This window comes from Notamacropus eugenii, chromosome 1, assembly GCF_028372415.1.
Source record: "Notamacropus eugenii isolate mMacEug1 chromosome 1, mMacEug1.pri_v2, whole genome shotgun sequence".
Classification (NCBI taxonomy): domain Eukaryota; kingdom Metazoa; phylum Chordata; class Mammalia; order Diprotodontia; family Macropodidae; genus Notamacropus; species Notamacropus eugenii.
Window position 1 is genome coordinate 1297793 of NC_092872.1, and position 14953 is coordinate 1312745.

At 37.8% G+C, this 14953-nt stretch overlaps 1 protein-coding gene across 5 annotated transcripts in view; it reads left to right on the forward strand.

Annotated features, from left to right (window-relative positions):
- The window catches only part of SFMBT1 (Scm like with four mbt domains 1), a 177415-nt gene that overhangs the window by 126026 nt on the left and 36436 nt on the right, over positions 1 to 14953 (forward strand). For all 5 annotated transcript variants that reach the window (XM_072649647.1, XM_072649619.1, XM_072649628.1 and 2 more), the window contains 8 exons: positions 654 to 742; positions 2170 to 2416; positions 3053 to 3150; positions 3717 to 3818; positions 6972 to 7122; positions 9922 to 10004; positions 10678 to 10804; positions 12442 to 12555. In XM_072649647.1, coding sequence (XP_072505748.1) covers positions 654 to 742; positions 2170 to 2416; positions 3053 to 3150; positions 3717 to 3818; positions 6972 to 7122; positions 9922 to 10004; positions 10678 to 10804; positions 12442 to 12555 — 1011 coding nt within the window. The remainder of the gene's footprint in view (positions 1 to 653; positions 743 to 2169; positions 2417 to 3052; positions 3151 to 3716; positions 3819 to 6971; positions 7123 to 9921; positions 10005 to 10677; positions 10805 to 12441; positions 12556 to 14953) is intronic.

The following is a 14953-nucleotide window of genomic DNA, read 5'->3' on the forward strand; positions in this document are numbered from 1 at the left end:
TGGGCCTTTCTCTGGCCATCCTCCTTGCCTGGAACTCTCCTCCCTCAGCTCTACCTTGTGCTTTTCCTGACTTCCCAACTAAAATCCCATCTTTTTCAGGAAGCCTTTTCCAACTCCTCTTAATTCTAGTAGCTTTCTCCTTATCCTGTATATAGCTTGTTTATATACTTACACACATGTATGCATGTATGTGTGTGTGTGTGTATTTGTTCGTTCGTTTGTTTATTTTCTGTTTCCCCTAAATACATCATGAGCTCCTTGAGGACAGGGACTGTCTTTTGCCTCTTTTTGTATAACCACAGTGCCTGATGTATAATAGGCACTTATAGGTTGGTTGATTGATTTCTTAGGTATTTTGGCTGTAAGATGAGAATTGACCAACCTTGTACTTCATGAATATATGCAGTCTTCATTAAACTGATAAATATTATTGCCATGTATCCACATGAGGAATTAAATTCAATCTTTGCTGAGGTCTATAAGGAAAAATAGATGTCCTAATCCAGGGATGGGGAATCTTCAGATCTCTTAGTAGATCTTTAAAGGAAATAATACTCTTTGAAATATTATTTAAGAATTTAAAAAAGTTAAGTGTATAGGTGGTTTATTTTTGAGAAAAGGGATAATAATTATTCATTTATTCTCCCATTTAGGTATCAAGGACAAGATTTCTGACTGCAGTGAGTTCCTGCGGGAGACTCTGAAAGGAGCATGTAGCGCTCCTTCTAACCTGCTAGAGGGCGTAAGTGTTGGGAGCAACGTGGAAAACTTATTTGAAACTATGGTGGTATTTTCTGTATAAATATACTCATGTAACTTTCTGGATATTCCCCAGTTTTGGGGGGAGGGAGGTAGAGTGACTGAACCTGTGGTTTCATTGGCTGAGGACGCTTCCAATGCCGTCGCAGGCTGGCGGACACCTGCTCTGCAGTTTGGAGTCAGAGAGTTGCTTGGGGTCACAGACAGCATGAATCAGAAGCGAGACTTGAACCTAGCTCTGTCTGACTTTGAGGAAGTATCTCTATCAGCTGTGCTAAGTTACCTCTCTGGGCGCTTTTAGACTTCGCAAAACAGTCATCTAGTTTGTCTCCTTCATTTTACAAAGGAGGAGATTGAGACCCATCAAGGAAAGAGATTGGTCCAATCTCATAAAAAGTATGTAGCGGAAGTGATCCTGATGTCAGGGCCTCCGATGCTTAGTAGGTAGATGTCAGCGCTGGGTGAGGGCCCACCTCTCAGTATCCTAGGCAGTTGTAAGACTAACAGTTTCACGGAAGGTACTAACCTCCGTTGAAAGGGGGAGTTTCCTTATCTAGGACTTATTTATACCATGAAATTGCAGGTCTAATCTCCGCACCCCCCCTCCCCTTTTCATTGTCTTTGACAACATTTCTTTTTACAAGAAAGAAGATGTTCTTGACTTCGTTCCAGGCCATCCCTCTGGGTTGTATGGCTAACATTATTGCCGTTTTCAGAACATTGCTTTAAAGCATTGGGTTTTCCTTTGTAATTTCTTACTCCTCCCATTGGTTACAGACACTTTACGTAGATAGGTAGTCTTAAGTGGAAATAGTAATACATACTGAGAAAATAAGAAGAGATTAAATCATAAATTTTGCAAAGAACCTCCTGTCCTTGTAACAAATAACTGAGACAGGGCAACTTCCTTTTTGAGTTGTATACTTGCCTTCCTGAGTGAAATCAAGTAGTAGAATGTGCAGAGTTCTCTTGGAATTTTAGTCATTTGGTTTTTAGTTTGATTAGTCATCTGTACTAGCATGAAGTCACCTTGTATATGGCCACAAAAGTATAACAGAACATTTTGGGTTTTAATCAGTAGTATTTAAGTTTTACTTAAATCTTTATCTCCTCTATTTCTGTGGGTACTGCCTCCCCTAATATAGATTGCAGAGCATCTGTGCCTTCTTGTTTTCTGAGATTGTTGTCCAAGTCTTTTCACAGATTCTCCGTAGAATCTCTGCTTAAAACACTAGATGTCTTATTCTGAGTCTTTTGTTACTCCATGAATACAAACAATTTTAAAACTTGTTTTAACGTTGTTTAAAGACTTAGTTTATACTAGATATTTAAAATTTTTAACCCAGATTTCTGTGTTAATTTTGTTGTTGCTTGTTCTCTTATTTCTTTGTGTTCCCTTTTTACCTGTAGCTTCATAAAGGGAAGAATCCTTTGGATCTCATTGCACCAGGCTCCAGACTGGAATGTCAAAATTTCCAGGATTCCTTAAGCACTTGGATTGTTAATGTAGCAGATAACATTGGGGGAAGATTGAAGTTGCACTACGAAGGTGTGGAGAATTCTGATCAGTTTGAACAGTGGTTGTTTTACCTGGATCCATTCCTTCATCAAGTTGGTTGGGCATCTCAGCAGGGATATGAGCTTCAGCCTCCAACAGGTGAAGAACAACTTTTAAGAAGACATTTTCTGTGGAGAGATTAGATGAAAGAGACTAGTCATTGATCATGTTCCTGTGTGTTGTGAAAGCTCCCTTCACTACATGTAGTAAAGATATCGTTAAAGTTTATAGGGCTGTAAAAATGTAAAGTTTATGATTTTATATCTTACATTTTCTTCCAGTTTTATTATTTCCAAGTCTCTTGCCATTTGTAATTTGTAGTACCAATTTAAGACCACCTGACTGCAGTAAAACATGTAAGTGAGGGGTTCAAATAAGTGGGATTCATGAAGTGGCAAGTCTTGTTGAAACTCATGTTTTTAAACCAGAGTTTCAGTGACTGTGATGTTTAAAGTTACACCATGTTAGGCCTTCTTTTGCTCCTGCAGTGATATGTTTATTGTCCAGGTACATTCAGCTGCTTACTTTAAGTTCTATACTTAGCCTTCACTCCTCAGCCAATAAAGTATTAAAAATTAGTGATAAGTTCCTTAAGTGCATTTTGAGAGTAGGTTTCCGTTTTAGGGATTCCTTTATACTCACACTTGTTGTTAGAGGAAATTAATCCTCATTTGTGACCTTTGAACAACTTTTTCCATGTCATTCAATGCACTTCTACTTTATTTTTAACCGAAGCTATCAGACATTTGAGAAGTGAGTCAGAATGGCGGGAGATCTTAACCAGAATTAAAGAGGAAGAAGAAGAGTGTCTGATACCTTCTGACTTATTTAAGGTAAAGCAGGCAAACAAACAAACTTCAAAGATGTAGCCCTGTTGGCAAAACAGTAAATAGCAAGTGATGGTGGGAGGAGTGTATCTGGGGAAAAGACGTTTTGAAAAACGATGCTATTACTTCTTCCCATTGTGGTTTTGATTTTCATTATCAATCTGTATGACTTTGAAACATCGTAAGTAGTTTAATTTTATCTTTTAGCCTTTTTTATAGCTATATCCTTAGCTAAGTAGCCATAGGTTAAGGTGGATGTTAAATGTATGCTTCATTATTCCACATCTTCTCTTCCCCTGCTCCAAATTTTCATTCTTAATTTATGTAACATATTGCGTGAATATACAAAATACTGATTTCTTGGGCTTAATCTTTTCAGTTGTTCACCAGGAAAGAAGACTAGTGGATTAGCTAAACTAATTTCTATAGAAGATTGAATTAAGTAGCATAATTCTTTGACATGTACCTGGGATAGTCCAAAAATTAATATAGAAGCCATCAGACACTTAAAAACCAAGGCAGGACATTTGAGCATCTGTAGTAATTATTTCAACATGGTGATTTCATTTCAGGATAAACCAGTAATTGGTCATCACACATTCTCTGTAAGCATGAAATTGGAAGCCCTAGACCCCTTGGCCCCCTTTGCTATTTCTCCTGCTACAGTTGTGAAGGTAAAAAAGAAATTTATGTTTTTACCTCTCTTCATGTCAGAGGTGGTGGCTTGAGAGATTGGTAGCAGGTCATTCAAAGTGTTTTATTCTAGGAAATGTCACAAGTCGGGGAAATGCACTTTTCCTTGTCAGGTTTTAGGACCCTTGTCAGAGGGTTACCCCAGGTATAGGGAAAAAAATATGACTAATTTTATTTGTGTCAGGACTGATGTGTTAAGTTTAATGTTTAATGCAGGTGGAGTGCAAAATTCTTGAGGTCAGCAAACAAACAGATTTTATAGTGTAATGACACTTAATCGCACTTGACCCCCTCAGCCCCATTCTACAGGGTAGTCAGATATATCTGAAGCATTGAGATGGTCAGAAAGAGGAGAAGGCATCTGAAGTTGTAGCACAGAGGAAGAGAGAAGGCAAAAAATGACCACAAATTAAACTCTGAAGATCTTGTCACAGGACAGCTGAGGGCAGCTTCTGTTTGCATTAAAGCTTTTGCAGGAATTGCTACTTATGGATTAAACAATAGTGTGTCCTATAGGAGAAAATGTACAGACTCTGTAAAAAGAGACTAAGCAGAAAATGAGATTGTTACTTCCACTTGGCCTGGAGAATATGAAAGAGGGGGAGAGTTTTGTGTGACTTCACAGGAGAAAGAACAGAAGTGGATTTGGAGTCAGAAAACTTGCACTCACATCCTGCCTTTGCGCTTCCTAGATGTGTAACGATAGACAGATTATGTAACTCGTCATAAAGTGAGGACAGTAATGCTGACAGAGCCTTTTACCACATTACCATTTTATTACCGTTAGGGTCAGGGAGACCTGGGTTCAAGACCAGTCTCTGATGTATATTGGCTTTGTGCCCTGCAGTGCTTCTAGGTAGTTGTCTGAGACTCTGAGTTTCAGAGAAGGTGCCACCTGCTACAGGCAGAATTTCCTGATACCACTGAAATCCAAGGTGTAATCTTTGTTCCTGTTCTGTTTCTGCCAGGTTGCATGTGGATATGCACAAAGATCATAGATTTAGAGCTAGAAGGGATTTTAAGGTCATACAGCTTAAACTCCTCATTTTATAAATGAAAAAACCGTGTCACGGAGGTAAGGCCCAAGGGCACACAAGTACTCAGTTGTAGATCTAGGATTTTTACTCTCGGTTCTCACTCCAGACATGTGCTCTTTCTGTTTTTCTGTTGTTTTTTTTAAACTGTGCTGTGGCAGTTTCACATCAAGAGACGGGAGGAACACCTTTCTCTTCTCCAGGTTATCAGGAACAGTGGTGGTTTTTTTCTTTTCTTTTTTTTAAATGGAAGAAATATTTCACATAGAAAATGGGGAAAAAAATCAGAAAAGGGAAAGAGAAATCCTAACCTTTCTTAGAAGTTTTTTTTGAGCATTTAAGGGTTAGTACTGTGAATTTATGGAAAAGGGACTCTGGAACATTTGCAACTGTAAATAGGTGTAAAGCTTTACCTGTATGAGTGGGAACTAGAGATTTTTTTGGCTGAGAAATGCAGATGTAGAGAATATCCATTACTGATCAGAAGAAGAGATGAATTGTGGTGACTGGGTTTATTGGTTGGTGACTCTGTGTTGACGAGGTAACCATCTCTTGCAGGAACACAGCTAGAATGTGATAGAATGCCTAAGGAAACTAATCAGACTAAACTAGTGAAAGCAGGAAACTCACAATACTAGTGATAAACATGAGATTGAATGATAGTATGCAAAGGAACTTCCCCACTATTGCTGAACATTGTGAAATCTTGGGAAAGAGCATAAACTACTTGGGGGTCCAGGGAGTATTTCATTACAGTTTTTAATTGAAGGTAATTACTTTGGAAGAGAAAAGTATATGATAAGAGAATATGATATGTTAGAAGGAGATTTGGATTTTGGGGACTACAGTAAAACTTAGGAACAATAGGCTCTTGGATAGGGACAGTGCACACTTAACAAGGATGGGTCGGTAAAATAGGTGTTTGTTGAGAGTCCCTTAATGAAAGGACTTTATGCTGAAAATAGAACGAGAGAAAGAAAACTGTCCACTTATATCTGCCAAGCTAGATACCACAGAGTAGCAAGTATTCCATACTAAGAATGTGAGTAGAGAAGAGCAACAGTTTACAGAGATTATATTCAAGAAAAGAGATAATATCAGTCATGTGGCCATTGATGATCTCTATACAGATACATACCATCTGGGTAAAAGCAAGGTAATTAGAGATCTTAAAGAAATTCAGCCATTTTACTGAGACTTGTGAGATGACATTTGTGATTGGACTCTAGCTTTAGAAAATAGTAAAATAAATCAAAGGGGTAAGGTCGTGGAATAGCTTTGTAGATTAAGAATGAGGTAGGTGATAATCTTTTTGTATTGTCCTCTGGATCGTAGACTGCATCTGGAATATAAAATATAATGTTTATTTTTCTCAGTGCCACATTTTCATCAGAACATTGACAAATCGGAGTATAGTGAGGGTTCTGGAGACCATGCTGTGTGAGCACTATTTGGAAGTCTTGAGAAGAAAAGACTAGGGGGCAAAATAAAACTGTTAAAAATATTTGAGAGACTGTGGTATGGAGGGAAGAACTAGATAAGACTTCTTTTGCTTGGCTTTAGAAAACAGAATTAGGAGCCATGAGGTGGAGACACGTTTGGAATCAATGTTATGTAAAGAAAAATTTCCTAATGATTAGAGTTATTCTACAGTAGAATAAACTCCTTCAGGAATTGTTGTTTCCACATAATTGGCTTTTATGCAGAGGCCAGATAATACTTTTTACAGTTACTGTAAAGAGTTCAGGTATGTGGCTGAGTTGGGTAATCTTTGAGTTTCCTTCTAGCTCTGAGGCTCTTTTGCTCTGTTCATGTTGATGTACTTAATAAATGTATGCTGAGTTGAGTTGCTGGAACTATTTTGAGGCTCACAAGATTTTTTAAGCTTCTTAGTCTAGAAAAGAGTTTGGTCAGGTAAAAGTGTCCTTTCAATCTCTGAGGATTCCAGTTATGCATAGTATATTGAGACTATGTTCCTGTGTCTTTATGGTTGGTAAACATGGAATTAGCCATAATTGTTTAAGATACTTGTCATTGGAAGTCACATGTAGAAACCATTTAATGTTTGTTGAACTTAATATCTGTGGATTAAACTTACAGGTATTCAATGAGAAATATTTTTTGGTGGAAATTGATGATTTGCGACCAGAGAATCCCACAAGACGATCCTTTGTGTGTCATGTTAATAGTGCTGGTATTTTCCCAGTACACTGGAGTTTGAAGCATGGTTTACATCTCAGCCCCCCTCCTGGTATGTATCTTTCTAGTTGAACCTAGTGAGCTTTGATCTTATTCTTGAATCAAGATTTATTGTCATGGAGTATTTTTTTAAGTTTCCTTATTTCCCTCTTTCCACTACTTGTTTTCTACTATCTTTGATAAATTTTTTAAAATGCAGTAAGGAAATATTAAGAAGTTGAAGAAAAGTAGCACATTGGATAGTCATTGGTACCCAGTACGTTAAAAAGGCCATAAAGTGGAATTGGAAGGTTCATTTTCTGCAGTTCTTAATTCATTGAACATCATTTATCACTCAGCAACTATGTATCAAGCCTATGTATGTGCCAGACTGGGGAGACAAGGGCAAAAGCTTACATTCTGCTGGGGAAAACAGAACATACACATATAAGTAAATATCAAGCTAATACGTATAAGGTAATTTTTTGAGGGAAGGTGATAGAAGCTTGGGGAAATCAGAAAAGGTTTCGTGTTAGAAGGGAATGTTATATTTCAGAAATGAAATGTAACATGTGGCAAGAAACAAACATGGGAGGACAATGACATGCATGGGGAACAACAAACATCCTAGTTTGGCAAGACTTGAAGAGATTGTAAAGGAGAGTAATTTGTACTAATTCCAGAAAGGTAACCTGGAAACCAATTTGTGAGGATCCTTAAACATAAACAGAAATTTATATTTGTCCATAATGACACTAGGTAACCCTTTGGAGCTTCTCAAGACCAGTACTTTAATGACAGTTTGGAAGCTATATGGATGATGGATTGGAGAGGGGAAAGACTGAAGGCAGAGAGACCACTGATGAGTCTGTTGCAGTAGTCCATGCAAGAAGTGATGAGGGCCTATGAGTGTTGGCAGGGTGAATGGAGAGAAGGGGAAAGATGGAAGAGATGTCCTGGAGGTAGAATCTACAAGATTTGGCAACAAATATTGGATCTGGATATGTCATGGGAGAGTGTGAGACTACAGAGTTCAGGGAGATTTCTAGGTTACAAATCTAGGAGACTGGAAGGATGGCAGCTTACTCAGTAGAGATAAGTACGGAAGGCTTGTGGGAAAAGTTAGCGAGTTCTGTTTAGGCCCTGCTGAGTTTGAGATGCCATGGAAATGTCCAATGGGCCTTTGGTGGTGTGGTGCTGTCATTTAGGAGGGCTTGACTATATAGACTTGGAATTCATCTTTTAGAAATGATGATTGAACCTATGGGAATGGATGAGGTATTCAAAAGGGAGACTGGAGAGAGGAGAAAAGAGGGCCTGAGGCAGAGCTTTGGGTCACACCCACAATTAGAAGGCAAGATTTTCCTCATAGAATGTGATAGTGCCTCTGTCTCAGGGAGGAAGGATTATACTTCCCAGTGAGTAGGAAAGGAGCTGCTCTTATATTTGGTTTCTGTTTATGATCTTAGTACCAAGTGGATGGTCCAACAGTCAGGCTAAGAGGCAGCAGCATCAAGGAAGATGTTTTGTAAAAGCAGCCCTTGGGACTTGTTAAGTACTTATTGTCATCTCACCTTTAAAGCAGTGCGTGATCATTAGGCCATGTTTTGGGACTGGCCATTCCATTAGGATAAATTTAAAATTATTTGCCTGCACTGTAATCTCATGATGTAGTCTTTCAAAGTAAGTATAAATCCTGGAAAAATGTTCATTTTATAGAGAGAGTTTCATTTTAATAAATACTGTAATAATGGAGCGTGTACTCAGTGTGAGTATTCAGAAGTAAATAAATGAAATATAGAAAGAAATGAAACACATTTTCAGAAATGGACACATGTAATCGTCATTTTCGAATGTATCTTTCCCTCCAGCCCAACAGTCTAGATGAGAAAAATTCAAAAAAGCAGTTCAACAAAACCAGGCAGCCTGTCAGCACTGTTCTGTGCCCCTGACCTTAGGCTCTGAGGGGGAGGGGAGAGAGGCATTTCTTTCCTTCTTCAGGACCAAGCTTCTTCTTCATTCTAATTGTACAGTCTTCCTTTTTGTTTTGTGGTACTCTCCATATGTTGTTTTCCTGTTCAGACTTCCTTCTCATGCTTCTTTGAACTCTTTGTAATAATGCTCCCAGACGTTCTTGTACCGTAATGTATTTAGACCTGTCCCGACCTGGGGGCTGCAACTCTTTGCCTCCACAAAAAGTGCTGCTGTGCAAAGCTATCCCTTGATGTCTATAGTATGAGGGTTATTATCCCCATTTTACAGATGAGAAAACCAAGGCTTTGAAAGGCCATGTGACTTGTCTACACTTATATAACTGATAGACCTCAGAGTCAGGATTCAAATCCAGGTTTCTTAATAACATTTTAAATTTAAGTTAGTTTTTTTCTCTAAAATAAAATAAAACAAAAATCTCCGAATATACACAATTAATTATATTTCCAATTCAGAATCCTGTAGAAATATGTAGACATGCATACAGAGGCATACATATATCTTGTTGAATATACTACACAATGTGAATTAAAATTTGAAACTGTGAAGGTAGGTATCTGTGTAGTCATCCATAGCCTTGAAGACTTTTTAATCAGTAGATTGAAGAAGTACGGGGGGGAGGGTGTGTGTGTGTGTGTGTGTGTGTGTGTGTGACTTCTGGAGAATGAAAGCTAAGTTTGGTGAAAGAAGACTGACTATAGCTTGAGGGATGCTAAAGTACTAAGATATGTTTAAGAGAGAGACAGAGAGAGAGTGTGTGTGTGTGTCTGTGTGTGTCTGTGTGTGTCTGTATGTGTGTGTGTATGTGTGTGAGTGTGTGTGTGAGTGTGTGTGTGTGTGTGTGCACATATCTATATTCATATTTGTTGGTTTTTTTAAGGCTATCCAAATCAGGATTTTGACTGGGCAGACTACCTCAAACATTGTGGTGCTGAAGCTGCTCCACAAAGCTGCTTTCCTTTGGTAAGCGTTTTTCTGTACAGTCGTTGTTCTCATACCAGTTTCCATCCCATTTTCTGTTAAAGTTACTCCACAGTGAATTGTATTTGCTTGGATTCCGACCATGTTACCCATTTCGGCAATTATATTGGGTTAGAAAAAATTTGCTGTTGAGTTTAAATGATTGATTTCTATCTAATCAGCTTTATTCCTAACATCACAAATTGAGGTCTCATTGATCTTGGAGAGAAGTTTAAGTTCAACTTGGAAAAGTGATAGAGCTAACTAGGAGAAAACTGCCATGGGAAATGTACATCTTTCCATGTGTATATACACACTAAACTATGGAATTGGGTTCCTGAATGACTTTTGAAATATTGATAGATAGAAGAGATAAACCTTACGGTAGGATGTGCCGAAGGAACAGGTACAACAACAGCCATTTTTAGCTTTCCTTTTTTTTTTGAATCAGTCAGTAAGCACTTATTAAATGCCTGCTGTGTGCTAGGCACTGTGCTAAGCATGGAGGATGCAAAAAACAGTCTGCCCTTAAGAGCTCACAGTCTAATGGGGGATATGACATTGCCTTATTTTTAATTAAAATGTTGTATATTCTTAGCAATCTGGTGATTAGGAGGTAACACTTAGAAAAGTGAGGTAAGTGCATTTTATCTCACTGATTCATATTTTCTTTTAGCCGATTTTAGACCATGGCTTTAAGGAGAACATGAAGCTTGAGGCAGTGAATCCTACTGACCCTGAAGAAGTGTGTGTTGCTACTATTACTGCAGTGAAAGGTTCATACCTGTGGCTCCAGTTGGAGGGTGGGTACCATACCAGAGAGCTTTGGAATTTTGCTGTAGCAGGCTCTCTTTTTTTCTCGATTACAAAGAAATATATAGCTAGTTCATCTTTGTGTACCAGATAAATGAAATAATTAAGAAGACAAAGGGAGTTGTTCAGATTCACATACTGACTAATCGTGGGACTGAGACTTTAAAGCCAAACTTTTAATCAGCAGTTTTTGTCTTCCAAATGTTTGGGAACTATAATATGTTTCAATACAAAGTTCCCTGTCATTTGGAAGGGAAATTGTACATATCAGATAACAGCTCTCTGGGGGTGACAGGATTACATAAGAATGACTGTTGGGGCCTGTGTTTATCCTAGATATTAGATTTTAGTTTGTCTTAACTAGTAAGCTTTTGTTGCTTTTGAAATGGAAAAGGATGGTACGTTTGTGCACTTAAATATCTTACAGTAGTAGAAGTGTCTGCTGCAAAGAAAGTTTCATAGGTGGAAAATACTGGGCTCAGAATAGAGATTACAGTGGTTTTTGTCACATTCACCTTTCCTTTCTTTCTGCCAAGTCAATAAGTTAGCAAGCCTTTATCAAGTGCTTGCTATGTGCCAGGCACATAAGCTCTGGGGACGTAAAGAAAGGAAAAAGATGGTCCCTGCCCTTAAAGAGTTCACATTCTGCTGGGAAAGACAGCGTGCAAACCACTATGGACAGTCAGGATGTCGGCAGAAGGTTGGGCTTTCCTTGATCCGTGAAGTAGGCCAGGGAAGCCAGGAGGCAGAAGTGAGGTGGGAGAGAGGTCCAGAATGCCAGAGACTTAGATAGGCTTTGGAAATGTGTTGCTGCTCTCCGGTTTCATAGTAGTATTCTGGATAAATGTTAGAACTGCTTAGAATTTCTGTTTAAATATTTAATACTGTTTCAATGGTTTGCATCATGCTCTGCTTCAATACAGTTAACAGTGAATTGAGTTAGAGTTTCTAATGAAGGAGTTTTTTTGGCTTTTGCTGGGGGTCCCTCTCTATAGGGAGAACCGATGGTATTTTGGAGCGGGTTGGTTAGTTTTGCTTTTTTGTTGCCCTCTTATATTCTTCTTTCTGGTGCTCTCTGTGCTGATCTTTTGAATCAGTGGAGAGAATGCCAGGCCTGAAGTGAGGAGGAATTGAGCTCCTCTCCCATCTCAGACACTTTCTGGTCTCTTAACCTCTGGCTTCAGTTTCCTCATATGTAAAACGGAGATAACAGCAATATCTCCCTCGCAGTGTTCTGTGATGATAAAGTGAGATGACGTATGTAATGTGTTTGTGTGTACCTGGAAGCAGGACGTAAATGTTAGCTACTAATCTAATTACTGTTATATAGATCTTCTGCATATTTTCTCATCTGTGACCAGCAGTCACCTTTGGTCCACATTGGACCGTGATAATAGAATGCTCAGGTACTTTGTGCATGCTTTGTTCTATGGATGTGGAAAATGGGGAATTTTATTTTGAAGTAACCTCGTAAACAAAATATTTGATCCATAAGCAAAGATATAAAATGACACAGTCTGCCCTCAAGGAACTTATATTCTGTTGGTGTTATCATTGATGCAGAATAGTACTAAGAAATAGAATTTAAAAGTATACTAACAGGCTAACTTTAAAACATTTTTATTAGGCTCTAAAAGGCCAGTACCCGAGTGCATTGTAAGTGTGGAATCCATGAATATCTTCCCTGTGAGTTGGTGTGAAACCAACGGATACCAGCTCCGATCTCCTCGTCGAGCAGTAGGTACGACTGGGTTTGAGGACTATGGGCTGCATGGTATCAATTATGTTGAGTCCTATTAGCATATCACGTTAGAATTTCTGACATATCTGATATGTAGACTCTAGAATTCTAATCTGACAAATTTGCCCCGCAATGTGTTCAGTTATTATATCACGAAAGATTGCAATTACTGAAGTAAAAATAAAGCCTAAATTAGCTTAATGTGAATCATGAAGTATGTTACTGTTCCAGCTGGAACATTAGGAATGTGTCATTATTATACAATAGTGAAATTTATAAGGAAGAAAAAGGAAGCTTTTGTATCAGTCAGCATAGTACAATAGATATCTCTCCTGAAGTTCTGCTACTTATTTATCAGATTCTTGACTATTTTGTCTAAATTTTTTCATCTGTAAGATGAAGAAACTGGTGAGATGTTTATAAGGAGCCTTTTAGCTCTAAAGCCTCCAGTCAAAGTTGTGTCATCATTTATTCACTAATGAAATTTTTGTAACTAGCAGAATTTGTATTAAAAATTGTCCACTATCAAAGCTTTTATTTCAGTCATAATGTGCCTAACCAGTCTTTAAGGCCCAGAAATGAAGCATAATCTTAATGAAAAATCAAGATACTAAGTATTGCAAATACATTTCATCTGCTACTTGCCTGTAATAAGATAACTGATGTTCTCTTATGCTCCCTGGTAGCCACAGGTGGCTCATTTTAATTGCCCAAAGGATATTGTTCCTTCTCCTAGCTATCATTATGACACTTTTGGGAGATGGGGAATTACCTTACCTCTGGATATATGAAGCCTTTCATGTACCCTAATACCTATTGATAGCCAATTGTAGTTTTAAGTTCTTCAAAGAAACGTGCCAAAATATTAATTTGATCCAATGGTAATGCAAAGAAAATGGTTTTGCAGAATTGTTTTTGAAATTCAGATTACATATCAAGTTCTGTTAATTGGAATTTCCATTAATTTGTATCATAATATTGTAGCTAAGTTCCTGTGAATGTTATCTTGTGTACTCCAACATATTTTTCCCTTTGAAAAGGATAATCATTTTTATTACATACTTAACAACTAACAATAAAAATAAACATTAACCTTTAACTACACAAAACCAAACAAAAGAACACAGCAAACAAAATGCTTTTTGTTCTGTGCCCTTTTTAAGACCCTCTCAAAGTTTTGCTACTTTTATCCCATTTTCTTTCTTTTTTAAATTTTTTTATAATTGCTAGTATGTGTGCACGCGAGTGCATGTGTGTGTGCATTTTTCTGGTTCTATTAACTTTGTTCTGTATCATGTTAACAATATCTGTTTTCCACTTATTTTTCATGATCCCATACTATTTCATCACATTAATAAACTATAATTTCACAGACTGTTAGGTTTGGAGCCGGAAGAGACCTTGAAGATCATGTGTACTCCAATCGTCTCATTTTATATTTTAGGAAACTGAATCTCCCAGAGTTAGTTAACAGGTTAAATGATTTTCCTCAGGTAACATAGAAGAATAGAAAAGAGAGGTGGCCTTGGAGTCAGGAAGACTTGGCTTCAAGTTTCACTTAGGAAATATTCTTGCCTAGATGACCCTGGATAAGTCAATCTCCCAGTACACTAGGCAACTCTTTAAAACTCTAAATTTAAAGAAGGTGCTGATTTATATTCGTGTGAGAATTTCCTTACTGGAAACTCCTTACACCAATGAAGCTACGGATCTGGAACAAGCAAACCAGCAACAACTAAGAAAAAGTCATAGTTCGGTTATGGATATTTTTGTATATATTAGTCAGTCAATTAGCACTTAAATCATTGGTGTGTACCAGGCATTGTACTAGGTACTGGCAATACCAAAAAATGAAATAATACTTTAAAAAAATTTTATTTATTTTATTCCCAAAATATTTCACAGTGAAATATCTAAGTCAGAATTTATAAGTTTTGTAATGTTTTGTGCATATTGTCATGGTTCTCTGAAGGTTAGCAATACTGGGGAGTTCCACCAACTGAAAAACATGAAGGGAAAAGAAAACTGCCTACAAAAGGGAAAACTATATAGGACAGTGGAAAGAGTTCCAGGTCTGGAGTCAGGAAGATGTGAGTTCAAATTCAGACTCAAGACACTTACTAGCTCTGTGATCCTGGGCAAGATACTTAACCTATGTCTGCCTCAGTTTCTTTATCTGTAAAATAGAGATAATAATGGCACCTACCTCCTAGAGTTGTTGTGAGCATCAAATGACAATGGTAAAGTGATAAACACAGCTTCTGGCCTGCATAAATGTTAGCGATTATCATCATCATCGTTGTCATTGTCATCGTACGTTGTCGTAGCGTAGAGAATAACTACAAAGAAATAAGACTACTAGTAGTTCGTTAGCCAGATCTAGGAGAAGTCACTGGTA